At 59.2% G+C, this 27998-nt stretch overlaps 2 protein-coding genes across 2 annotated transcripts in view; both read left to right on the top strand.

The window, feature by feature from the left end:
* The first annotated feature begins 422 nt into the window (after nt 1–422).
* DGUOK (deoxyguanosine kinase) lies at nt 423–4095 on the top strand. The gene is made up of 7 exons (XM_079328993.1): nt 423–542; nt 1542–1654; nt 1733–1914; nt 2231–2378; nt 2749–2864; nt 2953–3052; nt 3824–4095. Exons 1-7 carry the CDS (start codon nt 464–466, stop codon nt 3911–3913), a joined length of 828 nt encoding a protein of 275 aa, XP_079185119.1. The 5' UTR covers nt 423–463; the 3' UTR covers nt 3914–4095.
* A 3940-nt stretch (nt 4096–8035) lies between these two features.
* TET3 (tet methylcytosine dioxygenase 3) overlaps nt 8036–27998 on the top strand; it is a gene marked incomplete at its 5' end in the record, with an annotated part of 28506 nt that continues 8543 nt past the window's right edge. Inside the window, 4 exon segments of the mRNA XM_079328959.1 lie at nt 8036–8083; nt 10047–10358; nt 23816–25357; nt 25359–26043. Of these exon segments, the coding sequence (XP_079185085.1) occupies nt 8036–8083; nt 10047–10358; nt 23816–25357; nt 25359–26043 (2587 nt within the window).

Here is a 27998-nt window from a genome sequence, read left to right as displayed (position 1 = left end):
CCCCAAACTGGTTTTGGTGACCCCAATATTCTTTTGGTGACCCCAACCCCATACTGCTGTCCTTAGCCCTGTACTGGGGACCCCAACTCTCTGCTGGCGACCCCAAAGTGGTTTTGGTGACCCCAATGTTGTTTTGGTGACCCCAATCCCATGTTGATGTCCTCAGCCCGATGCTGGTGACCCCAGTATGTTTTTGGTGACCCCAGTGTTGTTTTGGTGACCCCAGTATGTTTTTGGTGACCCCAGTGTTGTTTTGGTGACCTCAGTGTCGTTTTGGTGACCCCGACCCCCCTTTTTGTGCCCCACCTCCTCTCCCCTGCCCCCCGCGTTGTCTCATTTGCATAAATTACAATCTCGCCCCCCCCCGTTCCTTCCCCACGCTGTTTCCGTCCCTCCGCCCACTTCCCGCGCGATGACGTCACGGGGCGGTGGCGCGCGCCGCTGATTAGCATCTCATTAGCATATGACGCGGGAAGGCGGAAGCCGTGGCGGGATGGGGCGGTGCGGGGCCGCCCTGAGCCTGGCCCTGGAGGGGAACATCGGTACCGGGGGGACCCGGGGACAGAGGGGGCGGCGGGGGGAGCGGGAGGGTTTGGGCTGCGGGGGGAGGGGGGCGGCGCAGGCTGCAGCATGGCGAGGTGCGAATTAATGGCTGTAATTATCTTAATTGGCGCTGCTGTGGGGGTCACCCCAAAACCCCGAGCTCCTGGGAGGCTCCCCCCGGGTGAGGGGCACCCGGGCTCACCCCACATTCCCGGGAGCCGGGATGGGGGGGGGCACCCAAGCTCACCCCAGGTTCCCGGGGGTGGGATTGGGGTCACCCAGGCTCGCCCCACATTCCCAGGTGCCAGGGAAGGGGACCCCAAGGCTTGCCCCGGTGTTCCCAGTAGCCACAGTGGGGAGACCCCAGGCTCACTCCCAATATTCTGAGATTTGGTGTGAGGGGACACCCAGACTCACCCCGTGTTCCTGGGAGCCAGGACATGGGGGACCCCCAGGCTCATCCCAGGTTCCCAGGGGCTGGAATGGGGTGGACACAGGCTCATCCCACATTCCTGGAAGTAGGGATGGACACCCAGGCTGATCCCAGAATCCTGGGATCTGGAGCAGGAGAACACTCAGGCTTACCCTGTGTCACTGGGGTGACAGCCAGGCTCACCCCATTCTGGGATTTGGAGGGGGACACCCCACATTCCCAGAGTTCAGAGCTGGGGGCAGCCCAGACTCACCCATATCCCCAGGGATTGGAACATAGGGGACACCCAGGCTCACCCCACATCCCCAGGATCCAGGATGGGGGTTCACCCAGGTTCACCCCATTCTGGGATTTGGAGGGGGACACCCCACATTCCCAGAGTTCAGAGCTGGGGGCAGCCCAGACTCACCTCATATCCCCAGGATCCAGGACATGGGGCACCCCCAGACTCACCCCATATCGGCAGGGGCTGGGAGGGGGGGCACACCCAGACTCACCCCACATCCCCAGGGACTGGTATAGGGGGGACACCCAGGCTCACCCTGCTCTCTCTCTGCTCCCACAGCCGTGGGGAAATCGACCTTCCTGAAGCTGCTGGGTGCCACCTTCCCGCGGTGGCACCTGGTGACAGAGCCGGTGGCGCAGTGGCGCAAGGTGCCGGCCGGTGGCACTGCCCAGGTGAGGGCGATCCCAACCACACCCCGGCCATGCCAGCACCACCCTGGGACCCCCTCATGTCCTGCTGCCCCTCCACAGGCTCCCCTGGGCTCTGCCAACCTGCTGCAGATGATGTACCAGGAGCCAGCCCGCTGGTCCTACACCTTCCAGACCTTCTCCTGCATCAGCCGGCTGAAGGCGATGCTGGAGCCGCCCGACGAGGGGCCCCCCGAGACCCCTCCCCCTGTCAGGGTCTTTGAGCGCTCTGTGTTCAGTGACAGGTACCCAGCACCCCAAAAAGAGGGATGAAGGGATTGGGGGCACCCACAGCAGCTGGGTTGTGATGGGTGCTCAGGGTGAGCAGATCCCAGAGTGATGCTCGATTACAGGAATGGGATTTTGGGGTGATTTGTCCCATCCTCACCTGTGTTGGGTGATGCCAGGCTCGGTGGGCATTGCACAAACCCCAGATTAGGGATTTTTGCCTTAATTTAACCACCTGCACTTCCTCATCGGTGCAAACAAAAAAAAAAAAAAAAAGGCTGTGAAGCCCCCGGGGCATGGAGCTGCCTTTCCCCTCTCTCCATCCCTTCCCAGGTACGTCTTTGCCAAGAACCTCTTTGAGGCCGGGCACCTGCAGCCCCTGGAATGGGCCATTTACCAGGACTGGCACGATTTCCTGCTGCGGCACCTGGGGCCCCGCGCCGCCCTCCACGGCTTCCTCTACCTGCAGGCCAGGCCCCAGGTGTGTGCCTGGGCCAGGAGGTTCCAGCTCCACCTGGATCCCGGCAGAACTGCCCAAATGTTGGGGTTTCACACAAATCTCTGCCCTGGAGGAGCAGGGTCTGCTTCTCTTCCTGTGGGAATGCGGGAGGGAGTTTTGCTGTGGATTCCAGGGCGGGTTTTGGGGAGAAGGGGCTGCAGCATCTGCTGGGTTTGTGCTTCCCATGTTCCTTCTCTGCCACTGACCACCCGTGTCCTGTGTCCTGCTGTCCTCCCGTCTGTCCCGCTGTCCTCCCGTCTGTCCCGCTGTCCTCCTGTCTGTCCCGTTGTCCTCCCATCCATCCCGCTGTCCTCCCGTCTGTCCCGCTCTCCTGTTTCCCGCCCTGCCCCAGACGTGCCTGGAGCGGCTGCGGCGGCGGGCGCGGCAGGAGGAGGGCGGGATCCAGCTGGGCTACCTGCAGCAGCTCCACGCCCAGCACGAGCACTGGCTGGTGGACAGGACCACGGAGTGAGTGCCAGCCCGTGCCCAGCTTCGGGGTGACCCCCGGCCTTGGGGGTGGCTGTTTGGGGGTTTAATCCCTCCCTGTCCCCGGCAGGATCCACTTTGCGGGGGCGCAGCGCGCGCCCGTCCTGGTGCTGGACGTGGACAAGGACTTCGAGCACGACGTGGCCGTGCAGGGCGTCCTCATGGCACAGGTGGGGTGGCACAGCTGGGGTGGCACAGCCTGGTGGCTTCCCGGTGCCATAAGAGCCACGCTGGCTCCGAGCCTCCACCTCTGTTCCATTTTCCTCAGGAAAAGTCACTTCCACATTGTGGGTCTGAGGTGGTTTAAACCTCAGCTGTGCCAGGGCCATGCTGGTGCCACTCCAGTGCATTCCTACACCATCCCAGTTCCATCCCAGTGCATTCCTATGCCTTCCCAGTGCCATCCCAGTTCCATCCTGGTGCCACCCCAGTGCATTCCTACACCATCGCAGCATCAGGGCCATCCCAAGGCTATTCCAGGGCCATTCCAGTGCCAGGACCATCCCAGTTCCATCCTAGAGCCGTGCCAGTGCCACCCCAGTGCCACCCCTGCACCATCCCAGTTCCATCCAGTGCGATCCCAGTTCCATCCTAGTGCATTCTTACACCATCCCAGTTCTATCCCAGTGCCATCCTGGTGCCATCCCAGTGCATTTCTACACCATCCCAGTGCCATCCTTGCACCATCCCAGTGGCATCCTGGTGCCACCTCTACATCATCCCAGTTCCCTTCCTACACCATCCCACTGCCACCCTGGTGCCATCCCAGTGCCACCCCTGCCCCGTCCCAATTCCATCCCAGTTCCACCCCTGCACCATCCCAGTTCCATCCCAGTTCCATCCTAGTGCATTCCTACACCATCCCTGCACTATCCCAGTGCCACCCCTGCACCATCCCGGTGCCGTCCCAGTGCCACCTTTCAGCCGGGCTGTCCTTGCAGGTGGAGGCCTTTGTGACATCGCTGAGCGCTGACACTTTGCTGTCACATCCCAGCCCTGGTGGAGCCGGGGAAGGGGCAGCGTCTGCCTGAAATCCCGATCCGAGGACAAGGGACAGTCCTGGTCCCCAGCTGAGCCTCAGCCTGGCTGTGCTGGGCCGGGGGTGGATTTGAGGCGGATGCTCAGATCCGTGCGAGGAGTTTTTGGGGGGCAGGGGGGCACCCCGTGCTCAGGGGACCAGGTCCTTGCTGTGACCCCCCCCATGTTTAGGGATCCCCAGGTGGGGACGCTCCTGAGGTGGATTTAGTGCACTGCTTGAATTCCCGCGGGAAATCCCGGTGTTTAGGTGACACCCAAACCCCTTATTTTGTTATTTTGTATCTCTTTTTTCCCCCTTAAATTAAGGTCAAATCTGCAGAGTTGCTCCTGTCTCGCACCGGGGCTGTGGAGGGTCGGGGCGGCTCTAGGGGGGTCACGGGGGGACAGTATTCATATTTCCCCCAATTTTGGGGTGTCGTAATGGGGGGACAGTGCCCTGGGGCTCTGCCAGGCGTGGGTCAGGATTTGGGGGGAAAACCAAGGAGATTTAGCACCTAAAAGGGGGGTGGGGGAGTGAGACCCTACAGAAACACCGGTGGGGCAGCTGCCCCACAGGAAGCGGGGGGGGGGGGGCAGGATTGGGATGGGGATTTGGGAGGCTGTGGGGTGGGATATGGGGCAGGGAGTGGGGAAACTGGGGCAGGGTAGGGGGAATCTGGGGGGCTGTGGAGCAGGATGTGCTCGGGGGGGCTCCCTCCTGGGATTTTCCCTACAATAACAGAGCGAGACCCCACTAACAAAAACAACAACAGAGGGGTGCAGCTGGCGGCCCTACAAAACCCTACAAAACCAACAGGGTGGTGCAACCCCCACCATCACCCTCAACAATCCTATAAAAACAACCCCGCGCACCCCCGCGCCCGGCGACCCTACAACAACAACAACAACCACCCCACAACCAAACCCCGGCTCACAGCTCCCTCTTCTCCCGGCGCCCCCTCCCCGTTATCCCCGTTATCCCGGCGGCTCCGGGCGCCCCCCGAGCGCGGGGCCGGAGCCCCCCGGCCGCCCGGCGGGTCCCCCCGAGCGGGCGCTGCAGAACAAAGGAAGCAGCAGAGCAGGAGCGGCGGCAGCGGCGTGCGGCAGCTCCGCGGGTCCCCTCGGGGTGCCGGCGACATCCCGAGCCGCCCTGAGCCCCTCCGTGTCCCCGCCATCCCCGGGCCGGGAGTGCGCGCAGCCCCCGCAGCCCCCGCTCGCAAGGAGGGGACCGAACTCCTTTTTTTTTTATTTTTTATTTTTTTTTTTATTCCGGTAATCGCTCTTTTCTATCTAAATTTGGGGAGGGGGGGAGGTGGAAAGTTGCCGGTGCGCGGCTGAAGTTGTGAAGTTGTGCCGAAGCAGGGTTTGAGGGGGGATAACAGGAAAAAAAAAAAAACGGAAAAAAAAAGAAAAGAAAAAAAGAAGAAAGGAAAATGGGGTTGGAAGAAATAAGGGGTGGGATTAAAAGCGGGGAGGCAGCACCTCGGTTTTGGGGGGGTCGGGGGAAGGAGGGGTGGGGAGTCAGCGGGGCCGCCCCCCCCGGGGTGGAATCGGCGTGGAAATTAAAAGTCGGGGTGACTGGCGGCTTCGCTCGGCTCTGTCCCCGCAGAACTCGGCGCTGTCCCCAGGGCGGGGGACGCGGTGACCCCGGGATGTCCCTGCGGCCGGGCAGGGGGCTCCGCCAGCCCGGGCCAGCCGCCCCCCCGGCGGGGGGGAGCCCCGAAATCTAACGCTGCCCCCCGGGATGGAGATGGAGAGGCACGAGGGGCTCCGCAGGGAGGTGAGCGATCCCCAGCGGCCCCAACCCATCCGACCCCCTCTCATCCCCACACCGCCACCTTCTCGGGGTGGTCTGTGGCCCCCTTGTAACGTCACCGTGACTTGGAGGGGGCTCGTCAGGGTGGGCAGGGAAAGCCCCTTCTCGGCTGGTGGATGGGTTTGGTTTTTAAAGGGTATTTCCGTGGGAAATGGGACTTTCTGCAGTCTTAAAGGCCACTTTGATGCCTTAAATCCACCCCCCCAAAAAAATTTTAACTCCTCCCTGGGGCATCCCCAAAACAGCGCCGCGGGACGGGTGGAACAAAACCCACCTTTAAACCGAATTCCTTGGAATTTCTTGGCGTGAGAAAACAAAATGCTGCACGAAACCCACTCGGGTGTCGTTGGTAGGGAGGAGGGGGGTTCCCTAAAAAGAAAGCGGTGCCAAAGGAAGGCAGAGCCGTGCCCGGGGGGAGCATCTCGGAGCTAACAAGTTGCGGCATTTTCTTCACCCAAAAATTCCAACGCCTTCCTTCGGCACTTCTGGTTTTACCGGCCGGGGTGGTTGTAACCGGGATCTCGCGTTTTGTGCCCACGCAAGAGCCAGGGAAAAAGAGTTTAGGGGGGGAGCTGCTCCAGCTGGGGGGTCTCCAACGTGGGAGGGAGAAACATCTGCTTGGCGTTGATTTTTGGTGCTTTCCCCTCCGCCAAAAAGAAAATAATTGGCACTGCTTTACTTTTTTTTTTATGGTATCGGGGGTGAGCGGCTGCCCTGCGCCTCTGAGTTGTATCCAGCTGGTTTTTCCCTCGGAATATGGAAAGGGTGAGATGGGGTGGTGGGGAGGTTGGCACAGATGGTTTGGCGAGGCGGGGGAAGGACTTTGCCCTTGGCACAACGCCGGTGAAAACCGAGAACTGGCGGCGAAGGGTTTGTCCCCGGCGCTGTTCCAGGCACAGGGGATGGGTGACAAGATGGTTTTTTTAATATATATTAGGATGCTGCTGGCGGCAGGGTTGGCAGAGGGGGGATCCCTGGTGCGGTGGCCGGGCCTGGGTGTGCCGCAATTCCCACGTCCCGGCGTCTCTCCCGGGGTGCTTTGGCAGCCGGAGCCGCCCGGGCAGCCAGCACCAGTTCCACCAGTTCCTCCAGCTCGGCCCGGCCCGGCAGAGCCGGCTCTGCCCTCGCGGCTCAGCCTGGAGCTCCTGCTGTCCCCCTGGGGGCTGATTTCCTGCTGTGTCTCCATCCCTGAGGGTTTGAAGAGGAGGAAGAGGAGGAGGAAGTAGCAGAGGTCAAGGTTTAGCTGAGCTCCCACAAGGTTTAGGTCCTCTCCTCACACTTCTCTGCAGAGCTGAAAGCCTACAGAACCTTTTTCAGACACAAATCAATAAATTCGGATTCCCCTTGCCACAAACGACAGCTGGGACACTCCATCGGTGCATCCTTCTCACTTTGGAGATGCTCTAGCCCTGTCTGGAGAACTGCATGGTCACCCTGGAAATCTGGGATAAGCCAGTAAAATGTCAGGATGCCTCTGGAAGGCTGTTTTAAAAACAGATCGGAAGCAATAGCCTGCACAGGAAAATTTTGATTTCTTCCTCAGTTCCTACTTCTTCAGTGTTGGAGAGGCACATTCATAAACCATAAAGGCAAATTATTCCTCGCGGCTCTCAGACCCTCTCCTGCCTTCCCAGGCGGCTCTGGGTGTCTTTCCCGCTCATTTGCATAACTAATCAACGTCTTGGGCAGCCGCTCATTAGCGCGGAACACGCCCGTGTCCGCTCCAAGGATGCTCCGACCCGTCCCGCTCAGCTTCGGCGAGCAAACCCTGAATAAACCCCACAGAAAACCCCATTCCCAGCAGGAATGGGCACACCAGGCCCCCAAAACCGCTTTGGTTTTGTGGTTCTGGGACGTGGCGCAGCTCAAGGTGTCCCTGGGGCATTCCCGGCGCTCGAAAATTCCCGTTCATCCTCGAAATGAGAGCCCCTAACTGAATTTGGCAGCCAGGCTCGGGGCCGAGCGCTGGCGATTAGGGATAATCTCATTTAAAGCATTACTAATAAAAGTTACTAAATTTGTCCATCTCCGAGGCTTTCCCTAGAGCGTAGAGGTGGGATTATTTTTTAATATTTTTTTTTCCTACCAGCGTGAAATCGTCCCTAAACGTGTCCGGCATCTCCAAAAGCAGCATCGGGCTGATGGATGGGGGTGAAGGACGGGCTGGGCTTGGCTCGTTTTCCTTCGGTGTCACCTGCAGGAGTCATCCGCCTGCTGGGGGCTGTCCCCGGGTGATCCGGGGCGATTCTCACCGTGTCCGTGCCTGGAAAATGGAAATATTTGTGATGTGAGCAGCTCAAAGGGCTCGGGAGCGAATCCGATGGATGCTGGAGCGGAGGAGGAGGAGGACGGGAGGGAAGAGGCGTCTGTCGGAATTAAATCCCCGCCGCGCTTTTTTGCAGCGAGTTCTTGCCCGGCAGAGCCGAGCCAGGCCGGGAAAAAGGGGTTTGCAAAACGGGGAACCGCCGTGCGAGGCTGGAAATTTGGGGGAAAACCAGTTCCCTGCACCAGTTGATCCCATTTATTCCCGTGGGAGTCGCGGCGCTCGGAGCAAAGGTCGGGTCCCGGCGGACTCTTGGCTCACGCGTGGCCTTTTCGGGGGAGAAAAAGGGAATATTGGAATATTGCCCCAGGGAATGTTGCAGGGATGGGGATGTCAGGTCTGTGCTTGCTCTTCCACCTGGACTCGGGTTTACCCAACCCAGTAGGCATTTTTTGGGTCCTCAGAACCCAGTGAAAAGCAGTTTTCCAGGGAAACATTTGGGAATTCTGAGTTTTGCTGGTGATTCAGCCGAGAAACTCACCCAGGAGCATCATCTCCAAGCTCGGATGGAGAAGTTTTGGGGGGAATTCTCTCTCCTTAATCCTCTTTTTCCTTTCTCTCTCTCGTGCTCCCCTCAAAAATACTTCTGTGCATCACAGGGGGATCTGCCAGTTCCTCCAGGAGCTGAGTTCCTCCAGAATTCTTTCAAGGATCCAGCCCCACCTTAACTCTTTCGCCGTCCAATTCCCACGGGACAGCGCCCACAGTTCCTCCCTTTCTTCAGCAGGGCCGGGATTTTGGGGAAGAAGGGGCAATCGGGCAGCGTGCATGTTTTTGGAGGAGGATTTAAGCATTTCAAAGGTCTGATGTCCCCAGATTAATTCAGGGACCCAAATTAGCGGTGACTCCAAATTAATGTTCATGACGGCCCCAAATGATAAATGTTCCGAAATGAACCCAACCAAATTAATGCACCCAAATCAATGGACAAACATTAAGAAGGTTGCCAGGGGGTTAATGGCAGGAAAAAATCGGAGGCAGGGGTGTAAAGAGCGTTTTGGGAGCTCCTCCGGCTGCTCTCGGGTTTTTGGCTGCTCCACCCCCCGCGTGGGCTGATGCCTCAGTGTCCTGGGGGGACAATGACACAGTGACCAGGGTTTGGGGGTCCTGTGACCCCATTTGGGGGTTGTGGCGTCACATGGCTTTGTCCCTGTCCATGTCCCCCTTGTGTGCCCTCTGTGCCGCACCTGGTGTCCCTCTCATGTCCCCACATCCTTGCGTCCCTCAGTGTCCCTGCTGTGTGCTCCCCCACGATATCCCCTCTCCTGTGTCGCCCGTGTTTCTCCCTGTGTCCCCAGTGTCCCCTCTCCTGTGTCCCCTCTCAGTGTCCTCCAGTGTCCCCACCCCCGTGTCCCCCAGTGTGCCCCCATATCCCCTCTTCTGTGTCCCCCGTGTGTCCTCCCCAGTGTCCCCCCGTCTCCTCTCCTGTCCCCCATGTTTCTCCCTGTGTCCCCAGTGTCCCCTCTCCTATGTCTCCTCTCAGTGTCCTCCAATGTCCCCTCCCCCGTGTCCCCTAATGTCCCCTCTTCTGTGTCCCCCGTGTTTCTCCCTGTGTCCCCAGTGTCCCCTGCCCCGTGTGTCCCAATGTCCCCCCATGTCCCCTCTCCTGTGTCCCCTGTGTTTCTCCCAGTGTCCCCTCCCCCGTGTGCCCCAGTGTCCTCCCATGTCCCCTCTCCTGTGTGTCCCCAGTGTTTCTCCCCGGATCACCCCAGTGCCTCCCTGTGTCCCCTCTCCCGTGTCCCCCGTATGTCCTCCCCAGTGTCCCCAGTGTCCCCTCTCCCGTGTCCCCCGTGTTTCTCCCTGTGTCCCCAGTGTCCCCTCTCCCGTGTCCCCCGTGTTTCTCCCTGTGTTCTCCCCAGTGTCCCCCCGTGTCCCCGGGGGTCCTTCAGTCGCTCTGGTGCCTCAGTTTCCCGCAGTGCCGGCTCTGGGGGTCCCCTCTCCCCCTTTTCGCGTGTCCCCCGCGCCCGCGCCCCCCCCGTGTCCCCCTCATGTCCCCGCTCCTGCGCAGCGCAGGGAGCGGGCGGGCGGTGCCACTGCGTGGGGAAGGGGGGGGGCTGCGCGTGGGGGGGAAAGGAGGAGGAGGAGGAGGAGGAAGGAAGGAAGGAAGAGGAGGAGGAAGGAGGAGGAGGAAGGAGGGAAGAAGAGGAGGAGGAGGAGGAGAGGGGGGGAGCAGGGATGCGGCGCTCATTCCCCCCCCCGGCTGCAGCGGGGCGGCGGTGAGGGAGCGCGGAGGAGAGGGAGACAAGATGGCTTCCTCCTGAGGGCCGGCGCCGTGCGGGGCCGGCGGGGGCTGCGGGGGCAGCGCGGGGGCAGCGGCGAGGTAAGCGCACCCCTTCCCCCCTCAAAACACTCCCTCTGCACCCCCCCAAAACCCCCCCTAAAAAAAAAACCAATCCCGCCGCGGGTTTGCGGGGCGGTGCGGGGGAGGTTAAAGCCCCCCCCCCCCCCGGTGCTGGCGGCCCCGCGGGGCCGTGAGGACAAAGCGGCGAGGCCTGGGGAGGGACACACGCCCCGCGCCACCGCCCCCGTTTTGTGGCTGTTTCCCTTCTTTTATCCCTTTCCTTTCCCTCCAGCATCGCTTCGCTGGGGGGTGGGGTGGGGGGGGGTGAAGGGGGGATTGTGGATAAGGTTGGGAGGACGATAAAGCCTAAGGTGCACCCCCCGCCCCCCCGCCGCCCCACATCGTTGTTCCCCCGTGTTCTTTCCGCCTTTATTAATCATTATTTATATGAACTCATCCCGGCCGTCCCCGAAATGTGCTGAGCTCAGAGGTGCGGCGGGGTGATGCGAACAAGGGCGATGAGGCTCCCCGCCGTGACGTCACCGTGACGTCACCGGCCGGTGGCAGCTGTCATCCCTCGCCGTGACGAAGCCCCGGGGTCCGGCGCGGGCACCCCCCGCTTTTCGTCACGGCCTGATGGGAGGTGGGCACAAAAAACAGCTGCTCCTCCTCAGGGGGGTCTCACTCTGCCGTCCAGGCGGCGGTTTTGGTGATCCCAGTGCCAAGAGCGGCGCGGTTTGGCACTTTTGGCACCCGAGCGGCTGCGGATGCTGGTGGCTCCGAGGGACGTCGCCGAGGTCAGGGGCAGAGCGTTGCCAAAAAACCACGCGTGCGGCCGCCCCGAAGTTCGGGAGTCGGCGGCGAGCGGCTTTTGGCAGCACGTGTTTTCGCAGGGATGGGGATGCTCCGGATCTCGCACCCGGCGCGTGCGCCCGCCAACGCCGGAGCTGCCTCCGGAGCGGCGGATGCTGTGCAAAAAGGAAAAAAAAAAAAAAAATTAGGAATCGTAGATAGAACCGGTGGCAGGTGCCGGGGCGGTGGGTTCGGCGCCGTTCTGGGTGCCGGGATGCGGTGAGAGGTTGCATCATGCTGGGAAGGGCTGGGCACGCCGGAGCAGAGTCCTCGCAGGTTGTTACGGTGGCCCCATAAACGAGCCCCGGTCTTGGCCTTTGGCACCTCGTTAGCGCTGACGAGGTTTGTTTTTTCGGATTGCCCGACATGGACTCTTTTTCGCAGGTAATTAAGGGGGAAGGTGGCTCCGGATCTGGGGAAGGCAAGATGTGCGTGTCCCCAGCATTTTGGCCTTTCTTTTGAGGGGCTTTGCTGGCCCAGCTGGGAATGGGGATGGCAAAATGCTGTCACAATGGCTCTGGGACACATGGTTGTGCTTTGGGTCTGCGTCCCAAAAAGCTCCTGCTGGGGTGTCGCTGGTGCTGGCACACTGGGAGTGAGCTGTCTCCATGGCACTGGAGTCTCCAGTCCCCTGCCTGCATGTGCTGAAGTCCCCAGTGCCTGTTCCCGTGGCATCAAGGTCCTCAATCCCCTTCCTGCATGTGCTGCAGTCCCCAGTTCTTGTCCTCATGGAGTCCCTGTGCCCTGTCTGCATGTGCTGGGGTGCCTGGTCCCTGTCTCCATGTCTTGGGATATTCAGACTCCTTCCTGCATGTACCAGTGTTCCCAGTCTCCATTCCCACAGTACTGGGATCCCTGGTCCCCATCCATGTGACATCAGTGTGCTCAGTCCCCTGCCTGCATGTGCCAGGGTCCTCTGTCCCTGTGGCAGTGTGTCCCTGTCCCCATAGCACTGGGGTTCCCTGTGGGACTGTCCCAGTCCCTAACCCTGCTGCATCAGGATCCTTGGTGCCCTCTTTCTGTGTGCCAGTGTCCCCATCCTTATGGTAGCGGTGTCCCTTGTCCCCCACCTGTGCACACTTGGGTCCCTGCTCCCTGTCTCTGCAGTGTTGGCATTCCTAATCCCTTCCTTGCATGTGCAGGGTCCCTTGTCCCCATTCTAATGCCATCAGGGTTCCAAGTCCTCTACCTGCATGCACAAGAGTTCCTTTTCCCCATTCCCATGCCATTGGCATCCCCTGTCCCTCCCCTGCATGGACAGGGCTCGCTTGTCCCCATTCCTGTTCCCCTGGGGTCCCAGTGCTCTTCCTGCCTGTGCTGGGCTCCCTTGTTCCTGTGACACTGGGGTCCTTGGTGCCAGCACGTGCCAGCTTTCCCTGTCCCTGTTGCTGTGGGTCCCCACTCCCTGTCCCCACCGTGTCCCTCGCTCCACGTGTGCTCAGGGAATCCTCTCAAGGGGATGCCATGAAGGAGCCAGCGCCGGCCCCCCCGTCCCCATCCCCTCGCTGTCCCCACTGCCAACGGGGATCTGCCCCCAGATCCCTCCTGGGGACACCCCCCTGCTCCCTCCTCTGCCAGTGCTTTAATCTCGGTGCTTTGAGCTTTGTGTAAAAGGGTGCCAGACCATTTCTGAGGATGAAAGAGCTTTTTTTATTTATCCCCCGCTCCCCGGGCCAGCATCCAAGGGGAGATGAAATGAAACGGGAAGAGGCTGGAGGTGAAACAGCTGCGATCGGCTCCGTCCCCGCTCCACATCTGCCCACCACACCACTACCAGCCCCACAAACACAGCTCAGCCCCGATTTTCTCCTCTGTCCCGGGGCCAAAATCCCCTTTTCCTGGGTGGAAGGGTGTCCTGGGATTTGCAGGCAGGGCTGTCGGAGGGAGCAGTGTCTCGGGGACAATGCAGCGTGTTTGTTTGCTACAGCTAAAATGGCAGTTCTTAAGGGGGAAAAAGAGAGCGAGAGCGAAGTGCTTCTGCACATTCAGTCACTGCATCTTTTGATTAAATGAGATTTTGCTGTCGAAGGGGGGAGCTGGGGACCATGAGCTCCTGAGCCTGCAGTTCCCATCACAGCCAAATGAAGAGAGAAAAAAAAATAATTCTGAACCCTCCCGAGCCCTGAAAATGCTGTTAAAAAAAAAAAAAAAAAAATAGAAAGGATTTGGAGCAAGTTGTAAATGCTGCAGTTGTCAGTGTGGAGGCTGGGGACACTGTGGGGTGGCTGGAGGGTTTGTCACTGCAGGGCTGGTGGCACAGCCCTGCTCACCACGGCTGGAAAGGATGGAGAAACATCCCAGAGCTGCAGCCTGCGGTGCTGGGATGGAGCAGGGAGTGGGGAGCAGGATGAGGAGTGACAGTGAGGGGCTCCAAAGACCCTGAGCCTCTGAGGAACCAGGGGGGTTACAATTAAAGCCTCTGCACTTAGGGCTGTTGCATTGAAGCCACTGCAGTTAAAGCTCAGGCGCCTAAATCCGCGCCAATTAACGCCGTTGCAATTAAAGCCCTGGCACTTAATTAATGCTGTGGCTGCACCAGCCCTGGTGGCAGTGCTGGCTTCTCGCAGCTGTGCCAGGTGTCTCCATGAGCCTTCCTGGTTGGGATGGTTGGTGTTGGAGCACACTGGGAATGTACTGGGAGCACACTGGGAGCATCCTGCCTGTTCTCTGGAGCACATTGTGCCTGCCCTGTGAATCACACTGGGATTGCACTGGGAACACGCTGCCTGTCCTCTAAATCACACTGGGAGCACGCTGGGATCACACTGGGATAATGCTGCCTATCCTCTGGATCACACTGGGAGCACACTGGGATCACAATTGGATCACACTGGGAGCACACAGCCTGCCCTCTGGATCGCACTGGAATCACACTGAGATCGCATTGGGATCGCACTGGGATCACAGTAGGATCACACTGAGGTCACACGGGGATCACACTGCCTCCCCTCTGGATCATACTGGGATCGCACGGGGATCATACTGACATCAACTGGGATCGCACTGCCTCCCCTCTGGATCATACTGGAATCACACTGGGATCACACTGGGATCACACTGGGATCACACTGGGATCACGCTGCCTCCCCTGCGGATCAGCCGCCAGCCAGAGCCCGGAGCACAGCACAGAGCACAGCACGGAGCACGGAGCACGCTGCCTGCCCGCACATGGCTTTTTTTAGGTTTACAAACATGAGGGCCCCGAGCACGCGGCGCTTGCCCCCCTCCTTCCCCGTGAGTCATCAACCCCGTCACCGGCACCGGGGCCGGGGAAGCCGGAGGCGGCGTCGGCGCTTTCCCCCGTGGTGTTGCTGACCCCAGCGAGGAGAGGGAAAAAAAGCAAAACCAGACTTTGTTTTTCTGTTCTTTCACCGTTGCCGTTTCCACTTTTGGCGAGCAGGATGGGGAGGGTGTGGGTGGCGGCGGTGGCTGCCATCACGGCTCGTGGGTGGTCTGTGGTGAGGTGTTTGTGGAGAGGACACGGCGCTGGTTGGAGGGTGGGAAGAGTTGAAACGTCACCGGCTTCCCCGGCTTTCCTCACCCTTTGCTGGTTTTGTTTCTGTCGTGTTGGATTTAAAGCGATGCCCGTCCCTGTGGTTTTGGGGATGGGTGAGAAAAAGCTGATGAGACCCCAAAATGTTGGCAGAGGTGCTGGCAAAAGCCTCCTGGGGGCCCGGCAGTGGCGGTGAGCGTGGAGATGCCAAACCCCCGCGCTGAGCTCATCGGCTGAGGTGGCCCTGGTGACTCAGCAGTGCCGGTGCTGACTCAGCGGCCCCGGCCCCCGGGGAGGCGGTAGGATAGCGGGCGAGCTTGAAATTTTTTGGGTAGAAAAAGGGACTTCTTTGTACAGCACGCTGCAGTTTGCTGACGCCGAGCCAGCATCCGCGCTGCCAGCACGTTCTGCTCGCCGTGCACCTTCCTCCAGCTTTGGGAAAGGGATTTCATCCAAAGGGGTCCCGTCTCCCACCTGCCACGAGATGCTTTTCCCCACGGGAAACGGGTCGCGGCGGCGAAACCAGCTGCGGGTTTGGCAGGGGCGGCGTTTTCCCTGCTCCCGGCTGGGGCAGGGCTCGGCTCCCACTCATCTCCCGGCTCCTGCCCGCCGGCCGTCGCGCCGCCGACTTGCCCGTGCTTGCCGGGTGGGAGGTGGCAGCACACACGGTTCTTCTCCTCCTCCTCCTCCTCTGCTGAAGGTCGGGCTGTGCGGCAGCGTGAGGAGCCCCACGTCCCGGGGAGGGGGGGCACGGCAGCATCCCCCAGGTATGAGGGGATGGGGATGAGCTGGAGGGGAGCCAAGCACCCGTGACTGCTGGCTGGCACATCCCTGATTTGCACCTGGGGACCTCCTCTGTTCAAAGTGGGGGGCAAAGCCTCAAAAACTGAGGTGCAGTTTGGTCAGTGCATGGCTGTGGAAAACCTTTTCTCCTTGCTACTCAAAATCTGGCTTTCCTCCCCTCGGTTTGCAGTGCACGGGGGCTGTGGGGACTGGAGTGGTGGGAAGGGATGGAGCCTGGTCCTGTGGGGAATGCTGGCAGTGGGGCTGGGAAATTTGGCTGCAGTGGGATGGGAAATGCAGTTGGGCTGGTTGAGGGGTAAGGAGGGGCCTTTCCCACATGGAACATGCGCTTCCACTTCCTTCCCATGTGGGTCTTCTTCCTTCTCCACCCCATCCCCTTCCTGCCTGTCCCTTTTCCATTCTTTCCCTTGTTTCCCTTCCTCCCCATCCCCATCCCCATCCTCCTTTTCTATCCCTGCTTCCCCTCTTTGCCCACCCCTTTGCTTTTTCCCTTTCCTTCCCTTTTTCACCGTTCTCCCCATTTCTCTTCATTCCCTTATTCTACTTCTCTATCCTCTTTTTCCCCATCCCCTTTTTTCTCTTACCCTTCACCTTGCCTTTCTCCTTCCCTTTCCCTTCATCTCCTTTCCCTTATCTGCTTCCTCTTTGCTTTAATCTTCTTCCCCTTATTCTTCTTCCACATCCCTCCTTCCTCTTTCCCTTCCTCTGCCCCTTCCTCTTTCTCTTCTTCCCCTTCTTCCTCTTCCCCTTCCTCCCCATCCCTCCTTTCCCTTCCCCGGATGGAGCAGTCACAGTGATTCAGCCTTGCCAAGCCTGCCCCGGTGCCAATCTGGGAGCCGGCACGAGGGGAGCCAGCTGTGTTGAAACAAAAATAGTCCCGTGGGGTTTTTTTTGTTTTGGTTTGGTTTTTTTCTCCCTCTTTCTTTTCCCTTTCAAGAGCTCAGGCCTCTCCGTGCCGGGGCTCCGTGCCGTGCCAAGCCTTTCCAGTGCCCGCGCCAGCTGGCGGCTCCCGGCTGGGCAGAGCAGCGAGGGGGGAACGCACCCGTGGCTTGGCCGAGGCTCCGGCTTCCCAAAGCTGCTCCAGCGGGAGGGAGCTCCGCTGGGAGCGGCTGCGGGGCAGCGCTCGCCTGTCCGCGGTGCTGAACGTCCCCGAGTGTCCCTGCTGTGTCCCTGCCCCGAGCGTCCCAGCTCCGAGTGTCCCTGCTCCGTGTCCCATCTCCGAGTGTTCCTGCTCTCTGTCCCTGCTCCGAGTGTCCCTGCTCTGAGTGTCCCTGCTCAGTGTCCCTGCCCTGAGTGTCCCTGCCCTGAGTGCCCCTGCTATGAGTGTCCCAGCTCCGAGTGTCCCTGCTCCGTGTCCCACCTCCGAGTGTCCCTGCTCTGTGTCCCTGTCCTGAGTGTCCCTGCTTCTGTATCCCTGCTCTGTTTCCCTGCTGTGTTCCTGCTCCATGTTCCTGCTCGGTGTCCCTGCTCTGAGTGTCCCTGATCTGTGTCCCTGTTCCATGTCCCTGATCTGTGTCCCTGCTCCGTGTCCCACCTCCTAGTGTCCCTGCTCTGTGTCCCTGCCCCGAGTGTCCCTGCCCCGAGTGTCCCTGCTCTGAGTGTCCCAGCTTCGAGTGTCCCTGCTCTGTGTCCCTGTCCTGAGTGTCCCTGCTTCTGTATCCCTGCTCTGTTTCCTTGCTGTGTTCCTGCTCCATGTTCCTGCTCGGTGTCCCTGCTCTGAGTGTCCCTGCTCTCTGTGTCCCCGCTCCATGTCCCTACCCCGAGTATTCCTGCTCTGTGTGTCCTTGCTCTGTGTCCCTGCTCCGAGTGTCCCTGCTCTCTGTGTCCCTGCTCTGAGTGTCCCTGCCCCGAGTTCCCTGCTCTGTATCCCTGCCCTGACTGTCCCTGCTCTGTGTTCCTGCTCTGTGTGTCCCTGTCCATGTCCCTCCTCTGTGTCCCTGCTCCATGTCCCTGCTCTGTGTCTCTGGTGGTCCCTGTTCCATGTCCCTGTCCTGAGTGTCTCTGCTCTGTGTCCCTGCCCCAAGTGTCCCTGCTTCATGTCCGTGCTCCAGATGTTCCTGCCCCATGTGTTCTGTCCCCAAGATCTTCACTCTGAGTATCCCCCCCTCCAAACATTCCAACCCCAAGTCTTCACTGAGCATTCCTGCTTCAGACATCCCTTTGCTGGGCATTCCTGATCCCAGGAATCCTCTCCCTGAACACCCCAACCCCAAGCATCCACTCTCTTGAGTATTCCCACCCTGAGCATCCATTCCCCAACCATCCTGACCTCGAACATTCCCACCTCAAGCATCCCTTCCAAAAGGGAAAGTACTTTTCTTGGAGGAAACGAGGCGGTTGGAGGTGGGAACAAATTTTTTTTTCCACCTTGAAAAAATCCTCCATCTCCCTCAGAAGCCCCCAGTACTGGTGTGATGCTGGTGCAGAAGCTGGGAGTGGGACTATAACACATTCAACCAGCCCATCATACCCCAAAAAGGAGGAAAAGAGGGTGGAATTGTTGCTCCAGAGAGGGGTGGTGCCCATGGGGGTCCCCAAAAGAGCCCCAGGGACTGGAGTAAAGCAGAGCCGGGCTTCCCGCAGCGTAAATCAGCTCAGCTCCCTCGGCACTGCCGTTATTCCGGCTTTTCTTGGGGCTAAATGAGGACAGGAGTGAGCAGCTCAGCCCCAGCGCTGGGGTCAGCCGGGGCCATGGAAACAGCTTGGGAAACACGGCGGGAGAGGCGGCGGGAGGCAGCGGCACCGCCAGCCGGCACCGAGGGTACCCCGGCCGGGGGGAGCTGGGGGCTCTCACCGCTCTCACTCTGCACTTGGCCTTCCCACATTTCCTTGGATTTCCCTTTTCAGGGGCGTCCAGTTGGATTTAGGTCATCTGCTCCTCTCCAGCCTGCCTCCCGCTGGCAGCTGGGGGCTGTGACTGGCTTGGGAGCGGGAAGGGCTTTCCCATCTCTTGGGGTCCAGCAGTGCAGAACGGTGCTCCCCAGGAGCATCCTGTGATTCTAGCAGCACTCCCATCCCTGGCACAAAGGTTGTTTTTGTAGGGTCTCTCCAGCACTCAGAGATGCTCAGGGCTTCCCCCGGCGGTGCCCCCAAGCCACCATCCCAACAGAGGATCCCCGGGGTTGTTGCCAGAGGAGGAAAACCACAATGCAGTGCCGGGGCTGGCCGGGCTCCACCGGCGCGGGGCCGGCAGCCAAGCTCCCTCTTGGCTGGCCCGTGCCGCCGGCTGGCAGCAGCTGCCGTGACCTCCGCGCCTCCCGGCCGTGCCCTCGCCGCAGCCCCGGCACACGGTGCCCCCACGGCCACCCCGGCGTGCCAGGGAGGGGCTCAGCATTCCCACCGAGCTTCCCCTGCCCCCCAAATTCTCCACTTTTATTCAAATTCTGTGGGTTTTGCAGTGGGATGATGTCAAGCGTCTGCTGGGTATGTGCCGAGTTGCTCCGTTCTGGCTTGTTTGGAAACAGGTTTAACAAACTCCCAAAATACTTATTTTAGGGAATCTTTGGGGTCCTGGTGTGGGTGACCAGGTGTTTTGGGAGGATGAGGGATTTAAAATCCATTCCCTGCTGGCTTTGGGTGGGTTTTGTTTGTTTCTTGTACCAGCAAAAAGTTGAAAGGAATAATTTGAAAAAGTGAAAAAGGGGAAAAATAACAGGGGAAAAGTGAGTTTGGAACTCAGGCTGTAAGGAGGATGGATGGATGGATGGATGGATGGATGGATGGATGGATGGATGGATGGATGGATGGACAGGGTGTCTGTCTGTCCCACTGGGGACCCAGCTTGTGCCTGGTTTTTGGGTCAGTTTGAGGCTGCTTTGGGATTTGGATGTGTAGAACTGTGGAATATCCAGGTTCCTGGCCATGTAGGGGATGTTGGATGTATAAGACATTGGGTATATAGGGTTGCTGGGTATGTAGGACTCAGGAATTTGGGATTGCTGGTTGTTTAGGCTTGGTGGGTATATGAGATTGTGGAATATCTATGTTGCTGGATATATTGGGTTGCTGGATGTGTAAGATTGCTGATTCTGTAGGGCTGATGGATATATAGGGATGCTGCATAGATAAGGCTGGATATATGGACTGCTGGCCATATAGGATTGTTGGATGTGTCAGTCCCATGCTTGGGTATACAAGACTTGGATATTTAGGATTGCTGAATGTTCAAGGTTGCTGGATGTGTGGGATTGTGGAATATTTAAGGTGATGGATGTCTGAGCTGCTGGATTTGCAGGTTGGTGGAGATGTAAGATGATGATATAGGGCCACTGGATGTATAAGTTTGCTGGACATAAAGGTTCTTGGTTGTATAGGGTATATAGGGTGGGTGGATATATAGGATTGATGGATATATGGGTTACTGGATGTATAGGGGAGTGGGACCTATAGGGCATGGGGATATGTGGGGCAATAGGATCTACAGGGCAGCAGGACATAGGATGGTGGGATCTGTAGGGCAGTGGATCTCTAGGGCAGTGGGATCTGTAGGACAGTGGATCTGTAGGACAGTGGATCTCTAGGGCAGTGGATCTCTAGGGCAGTGGGATCTGTAGGGCAGTGGATCTGTAGGGCCAGTGGGATCTGTAGGGCAGTGGGATCTGTAGGGAAGTGGATCTCTAGGGCAGTGGGATCTGTAGAACAGTGGATCTGTAGGACAGTGGGATCTGTAGGGCAGTGGATCTCTAGGGCAGTGGATCTCTAGGGCAGTGGGATCTGTAGAACAGTGAATCTGTAGAACAGTGGATCTCTAGGGCAGTGGGATCTGTAGAACAGTGGATCTGTAGGGCAGTGGATCTGTAGGGCAGTGGATCTCTAGGGCAGTGGGATCTGTAGGGCAGTGGGATCTGTAGGACAGTGGATCTCTAGGGCAGTGGGATCTGTAGGACAGTGGATCTCTAGGGCAGTGGATCTCTAGGGCAGTGGATCTGTAGGGCAGTGGATCTGTAGGACAGTGGATCTCTAGGGCAGTGGATCTCTAGGGCAGTGGGATCTGTAGAACAGTGGATCTCTAGGGCAGTGGGATCTCTAGGACAGTGGATCTCTAGGGCAGTGGATCTGTAGGGCAGTGGATCTGTAGGGCAGTGGGATCTGTAGGGCAGTGGATCTGTAGGACAGTGGATCTCTAGGGCAGTGGATCTGTAGGGCAGTGGGATCTGTAGAACAGTGGATCTCTAGGGCAGTGGATCTCTAGGGCAGTGGATCTGTAGGGCAGTGGATCTGTAGGACAGTGGATCTCTAGGGCAGTGGATCTCTAGGGCAGTGGGATCTGTAGAACAGTGGATCTCTAGGGCAGTGGATCTCTAGGGCAGTGGGATCTCTAGGACAGTGGATCTCTAGGGCAGTGGATCTCTAGGGCAGTGGATCTCTAGGACAGTGGGATCTGTAGGGCAGTGGATCTCTAGGGCAGGGCACCCCTCGGGCCGCTGCTCCTGCCCCAGCAGCCGGAGCTGTGGCCGCCCCTCCCCGCCGGGACCCCCCGTGCTCCCCGTGGGGGTCGAGGCGGTCTCGGGGCCCGGCCAAGGCCGGCGGGCGGCGGGCCCGGCGTGGGGCCTCCAGTGTCCATCCGTCCATCCATCCATCCATCCATCCGTCCATCCATCCATCCATCCATCCGTCCGTCCGTCCATCCGTCCGTCCGTCCGTCCGTCCATCCGTCCGTCCGCCGGCCGGTCCGTACGTGCGCGCGGCGCCGGCACTAATGGCTCCTGCAGCTGCTTTGGCAGGGGGCGGGGAGGGCCGGGGCTCCCGGGGCTCCCGGGGCTCCCGGGGATCCCGCTCGGTCTCTCCTGGCCCGGACGGTGCCGCCGCTTCTCCTCCCTGCCCTGCACACGTAAGTGCCGCCCCGAATCCGGCACCGCGCCCCGCCGCGCTCCCCGGCGCTGCTGCCTTGCAAACGGCTCCGGACTATTCCCAGGGAGCGCAGCCCAGGCTGGAAACGCTCCAATCCTCGGTGGTTTTTGTTGGTTTTTTGGTTTTTTTTCATCCTTTCCTTCTCTGTGTTTAAGGCATTTAAACTAGGGGATGGGGGAAAAAATAAAAATAAAAATTAAAAAAAAAAAAAAAAAAAAAAAAAAGAAGAGGAAAAACGGATTAAAAAAAAAAAAAAAAGTTTTTATCCTCACGGGGATTTTCTCCCCTTTTATAGCGCCCGGAGGATGCAGAAGGGGATGTGCAGGAGCAGCTGAGTTAACATGAGCCATATCGCTTGGTTTTCTCTTTATTTTAATTTATTTCCTCCCCTCCCCCACTGCCTCCTCTCCCCAGCTTTTCTCTTTTCCCGGGATGAATGGAAGGAGGTCCGGGAGATTTGGGCAGGCAGCACTTTTTCCGAGGAAAATAGGCTGAGGGCAGAGGACTTGGTGTCCACGGCAGAGATGGGGGGATTGCTGCGGGTGCAGCCAGAGTCGGTTTTGGAGGAGAAGCTGCGAGGTCTTTCCATCTCCCAGGAACAAAAGGAGGTGGATGGGAAAGCCAGGAAAAAAATTTGTTATATATATATTTATATATATATGTGTATGTGTGTATGTGTGTGTGCGCGTGTGTGTGTGTGTGTGTGTATGTGGGAAGTTTTCTTCCTCCACTGATTTGGGGAAGGTTGTGGCTTTCGGATTAACCCTTTAGGAGCAGTGGGGGATGTTTCCTCCATCCTTCAGTTCACACGATATTTTCCTACACTCCCAGCCTGGTTCCATAACCCAGTTTACGGGATGGAGCAGCCCAAGGTGCCTCCTTGGCCCTGCGGCTGTTTTTTGGGGCTTCCCTGCCCTTTTCCAGCAGGTTCCTCCCTTGGGCAACCCTTGGGGCTTCTCCCCACCCGGAGCTAAACAGGTTTGCCATCATTTCCCTGGGCTGGCACCACCGCTGCGAGACTTCGGGGGCACCAGCGTGTCCCTCCTTGAGGGGGGGTCAGGGTGTTTATCTCCCGACACTTGGGAAATTCCCCTTTGGTCGGGCAGGAGGAGCAGGAGGAGGAGGAGGAGGACGGCGTAGGAAGGACGGGCGAGGCCGGGTTTGCAAGGGGAGCGGAGGCGTGCTGTCCCCACCCTGCCCGAGCTGCGGGGCCAGCGCTTTCTCCCCAGACCTGCCCGACTGGTCCCATCGCTCCGCGGATGCCCCGGAGGCACCGGAGCCCCTCTAAAAACCCGCGGTAGCACCGGGGTGAGGCCGGAGCGATCGCACCGTGCTCCCCTGGGTGTTTTCACCACTGGGGAGAAGGGTTTTTTTGGAAAGAGTCGTGCTGGGAGTGGTTCCTCCGAGGTTTCGCCGGAGTCAGCAGCCTTCTTATCTCTCCAGCGTGGCTCTGCTCACGCTCTCAGCGCGGAGAGTGAAGGACTCCGTGGTGCCTGAAGGGTTAAAACAGCCACACACGGACACTTTGAACACCGGCTTCACTCGGAGCCGTAACTTTTCTTTCGGGTGTCCCCACGAATCTGAGCTGCTGATCCTTCCCACGAGCCGCCGTCCAGAGGCAGGAAACTCTGCCCACAGCCTCTGCTTGCTTTGGCACGCTTTTTCCAGTGAACTTTGCTGTATTTTTAGCTTGCCGGAAGCTCCCCCTGGTTATCGGCAAACGGCCCGAAATCCTCAGTGCCGAGGTGGGACAGCACTCAAAGAACACAAAGACCTCCCCTCCATGCCTGACAGAACCCCTTGGAGGGTCTTAACTGGGGTGTCGAGTCCCGAGCTGGGGTGTTGGGGTCCCTGGGTGTCACCGCCTGGCGCTGGCGTGGCCGGGTGGCTTTGGTGGCTTTGGTGGCTTTGGTGGCTTTGGTGGCTTTGGTGTGTCCCTGGCTCGGCACCGGCGCTGCCGGGCAGCCGTGTTGATACAGCGCCGGGTTATTTGAGGTGAAAGCAGCCCCTGGCACCGGCGTAGCCAACCCGGCGGCTTCCTGCCGTGCCGAGGCTCCCTGGCTGCTCCCGGCCAGGATGTTGGCTCATGGCACAGCTCCAAAAATCGCCCCCTGTCCTCCTCGTGCTGCTTCCTTCACTGGGGGTGAACTGTGTCACCGCAGCCAGGGACGCCCTCCCTGTCCCACTCCGTGCGTGTCGCGCTCGGCGGGTGATGGAAATCCCGTGAGCAATTTCGAAAGCGAATGTCGGGGTGGGGACGTGGGTGGCACGGGGCCGCCTTCCAAGCCGAGCTGCTCCTCGCTCAGCCGGGCAGAGCCCGCGTGGCTTTGCCAGCGGCGATCAGTTTCTCGTGTGGCTCATCTACGTCTTCATCCCCCTCTCCCGGTCAGAAAATGAGACGGGGAAAGGGGAACTAAAGGAAACGGAGGGGAAAAAATACAGTTGTGGGCGCTGGCACGTGGGAATGCTCATGCCTCTTCTCTGTCTCTCCTCACAGACAGGTTCGGCGGGCGACACAGTTGATGGACCCAGCAGAAGCCAAATGGAAGAAGGGCCAATTAATTATGTGGAAGAAAGGCGGCTGAACGAGGGCAGCGGGCTGAGCCTGGTGAATGGGGGCCGGCCGGAGGCGGGGGGTCCCGTGCTGATGGAGCCCAGCGGGTGGTCGCCGGGCCAGCCGCCCGCCGCTGGCAAAGCCCACTTGGAAGACGTCCGGAACCTGGTGGCCTTTTCAGCGGTGGCCGAGGCCGTTTCCTCCTACCGGCTCCCGCCGCCGGGGTCGCCGTCGCTGCTGTACGAGAAGTTCGACTCGGAGATGAGCCGGGGCGGGCTGGGCACGGCAGACGCGGTGCCACGGGGAGAGGACCTGCACGCCCTCAAGGCCGCCCTGGCTTTAGCCAAGCACGGTGTGAAGCCCCCCAACTGCAACTGCGACGGCCCCGAGTGCCCCGACTACCTGGAATGGCTGGAGCAGAAGATCAAGACGGCTCTCGGAGAAGAGCTGGCGCCACCTCGGCCCCGCGCCATCCCCCCGCCTCCTCCCCCAGAAGGTGCTATCGACCCCCAGCCGGTGCCTGAGGCTGCCGAGCCGTGCCCGCCCGACGGCCTCCCCTTTTCCCAGAGCGCACTGACCATCGCCAAGGAGAAGAACATCAGCCTGCAGACCGCCATAGCCATCGAAGCCCTCACGCAGCTCTCGGCCGCTCTGCCCCAGCCCGCGGGTGACGGGCAGCCCCCGCCGCCGCCGCCACCCCCCGCCATCCCCTTCAGCCCCGGCCCCCTCGGCCCGCCGGGGGCCGCGTGGCAGCGAGGGGATGAGCCCCGGTACCCTCCGGAGCCGGGAGCAGCACCTGAGCCATTTTTCGGCGCGGCGCCTCCGCGGGGCAACTTCGCGGCCACTTGGGGGCTGGAGGCCGAGGGGGCAGCGGGGGCTGGAGACCCCATGGCAGAACTGGAGCAGCTGCTGGGTAATGCTGACGACTACATCAAGGCGGCTTTCAAGAGACCCGAAGCGACGAGCGGCAAAGTGGCAGCCCCCAAAACAGAACCCCCCGAGCGAGCACCCAGCAAAGAAGCACCGGACAGCTCCCGCTTGCCTCCAGCACCACCGGAGCCCGACCTGCACAAGAAAACGCAGCTGGTCCTGCAGCAGCATCTCCACCACAAGCGCAGCCTCTTCCTCGAGCAAAGTCTGGCAGCGGCGGCAGCACCACCCCCGGACCGGCCGAGCGGCTGGTGGGCTCCCAGCGCCCCGGCCGCGCCCTCCAAGCCCTTTGAAAAGCAGCCCAAAGAGAAGAAGAAGAAAACGCCGCCCGAAAAGCCCCCGCCGGCCAAACCTCTCCGCAAGCAAGTGCAGATCAAGAAGGCGAAGCAGAAGGACTCGCAGCCGCTCTTCCCTCCCCTCTGGCAGATCAGCCTGGAGGGGTTTCGGGCGCCCGCCGAACCCCCCGCCGAACCCCCCGCCGAAGAGATGCAAACGGAACTGCCGCCGCCGCCGGCCTTCCCGCACCAGCCTCTTGCACTACCCCTGCCCGCCGCATGCCCCCCCACCACCAAACCCCCTGGACGGCGTCCCCCCGGCTTCCGACTCTCAGGAAAAGGGTGCCCCCGGCGGGGGCCCCCAAATTCACTCGTCGCCGGCGGGCTCGGCTGGCTCGGAGGAAGCGCCGGCTGCCCCCCTGCCGGCCACCTCAGCTCCCATCATGGTGGATGACAAGTTGGAAGAGCTCATCCGACAATTTGAAGCCGAGTTTGGGGAGAATTTCAACTTGCCGCCTCCCGAGACGCCAGCCCCGCTCGGCCCTGGGGCTGCCGAGCTGCCGGGGGGAGCAGCACCAGCCCTGCAAGGGTCTCCCCCCGCCACCGCCACCGCCGCCGCCGCCCCGGCTCCGAGCAGCGCTCCCCAAGCCGGACCCAAAAGCGTCTCTCCAGGGAAGGGGCTGCTGTCAGAGCAGCCCTTCACTGCCCGCTCCCCCAAACAAATCAAAATCGAGTCTTCTGGTGCTATCACCGTGGTGTCCACCACGTGTTTTTACTCTGAGGAAAGCCAAAACCCGGACGCGGACAACGCCGACAGAACACCCACCAAGGACGAGGTGCCGCTGACGCCCACCCTGAGCGGCTTCTTGGAATCTCCGCTGAAATACCTGGACACGCCGACCAAAAGCCTCCTGGACACCCCGGCCAAGAGGGCACAGGCAGAATTCCCCACCTGTGACTGTGTTGGTGAGTGAGCAGCCGTGCTGGGGGTGGTGAGCAGGGTGGGATTGGCCTGGGTGGGTGCTGGAGTGAAGCCGTGGCACCAGCAAAGCCCCGGGGTCTGGGGAGGTAAGGCACTCACGTGGGGAAACCCCAGAGCTGTGGCATCAGATGTGGGGGTTCTTTCTGACCCCCTGGTGCTCTAAGGCACCAAACTCCAGAGCTCTGTAGGCTCCTAGTTTGTCAGGTAATCTTAATAAACAAAGCAGCTAATAGTTAAAAAGGTTATTTATTACAAAGCACATCTTATTACAAAGCACATCAGTCCCAACAGGCAATAGCAAAAGCAATGGCAAGCAATGGCAAAAGCAGCAGCAATGAGCAATAAGCCAATGGCCAGAAGCCCTGGCAAAAGCCAACAGCTAAAAGCAACAACTCTCCCAATACATAGTCTTATATAGGATTTTCCCAACAAGCTAAGATGCAAGCTCAGACCACTACTCTTTAACCTGTTAGAATTCTAGTTTCTTGGCACACTAGGTTACATGTAACACTATGCATATTGTGTTCTATCTAAGAAATGTAAGCAATATTCTTACTATAACTCTATTATATCTAAGTCCTGTCTACAACTGTGAGCTTGGAGCCTCTACTGAAGATAGTATGTTTGCAACCTTCAGTAGAACACTCTCTACTACTGTGGCATCCAGACTTTATACTCACTAAAAACATCAGAACTCACTCTAAAACTTATTCAATCCCTGCACTCTAATTTTTCTCTGAAGAATTCAGATAGATCCCTGATTCACTGTCTCCAAAACAGTGTTGTGGAGCTCCCCTTTGCTTTCTCTTCTCCTCTCTTAGTCTTACAGTTGGATGGAAATCCCAAGTGCCTGCCTATGTCACTGTAGGGGTGGCACTGGTGCCACTGGCTGCGCAAAGTGGGGGGTTGGATGAGCAGCAAAACTTCAGGGTTTTCCTTCTATTTAACCCTAACCAGCTGAATCCTATGAATCCATGGTGATCCCAGTGCCAAAACTCACCTAAACCTCCTCTCACCTGGTTATTCATGGTATTTTCAGCCAAATTAGCTGGTTCAGGTTGCTTTGAGTAACCCAAATTTTTACTTGATTCTTGTGCTTGTCACTGGAGAAATACTTGCTGTTGGGGTGCTGCCTTGTTTGCTGGCCAATCCCACTGGAGAGCATTGAAAAATCACCAAATTCTTGAATTTTGGGGGGATTTTTTTGGTGTGTTTTTTTTTGTGTGTGTGTTGGCATTTGTTAGACTGTGAGCAAGTGCTAGAGAATTCCTCCCCAGTCTTTTCAGTCCACCTCCATCCGAGTGTGGAGAGCTGGATATTCCCTCCCCTGTATTTACACTGGACCTGTGCATCCTTTGGGAGCAGCAGGGTGAGGATTTGGGGCATCCAGCTAGAAAAATGACCCCCCCCCACTCAGTGCTGGGAGAGGAGGCCCTGAGCTAGGCACAAGCTGCACTTTATTAGTGGGGTTTATGATTATTAATTTATTTCCTTATAAATGGCAACAGGAATGAGCCCAAACTCCATAGAAAGGAGGGAAAGCTTTCCTGAAGCTGCTCAAACCCAATCTGCCAGTACAAGATTTGTTTAGGGGCTGGGAGAAGGGGGTTTCCCCTCCTTCCACTTCTCTGTTTTCTCTTTCTGTGGGAGAAAGAAATGCAGCAGGAGCTTTATTGGGCTGGGTGTTGTAATAAAATGAGCCTTTTCCACGCGGCCCGTATTGATCCCTGTCTGGACAGCTGCAGCCCAGCTGAGCCTGGCTTTCTCCTCAACCTGGCTCCCAGCCAGCTGGACATGAGGGGAATGAAAATCAGGGCACTGAAGAGCAGAGGGATGCAAAGACAGAGCAGTCCTGGCCGAGGTGCTGCACGCAGCATCCCGGGGATCCTCCCCTTGCCCTGGGGCTCCATCGCTCCCCACACCGGCTCCTTTGTGCCCT

This window comes from Erithacus rubecula, assembly GCF_903797595.1.
Source record: "Erithacus rubecula genome assembly, chromosome: 29".
NCBI lineage: Eukaryota > Metazoa > Chordata > Aves > Passeriformes > Muscicapidae > Erithacus > Erithacus rubecula.
The sequence above is the reverse complement of the archived record's forward strand: the minus strand, read 5'-3'. Positions and strand labels throughout refer to the sequence as shown.

What these genes read in the sequence shown, in the direction of transcription:
- DGUOK (XM_079328993.1), top strand. Translation starts at nt 464, where the DNA reads ATGACGCGGGAAGGCGGAAGCCGTGGCGGGATGGGGCGGTGCGGGGCC. An exon ending in GGCCCTGGAGGGGAACATCG is followed by an intron (nt 543 to 1,541) that starts GTACCGGGGGGA and finishes CTGCTCCCACAG; the next exon opens with CCGTGGGGAAATCGACCTTC. An exon ending in CGCTCTGTGTTCAGTGACAG is followed by an intron (nt 1,915 to 2,230) that starts GTACCCAGCACC and finishes ATCCCTTCCCAG; the next exon opens with GTACGTCTTTGCCAAGAACC.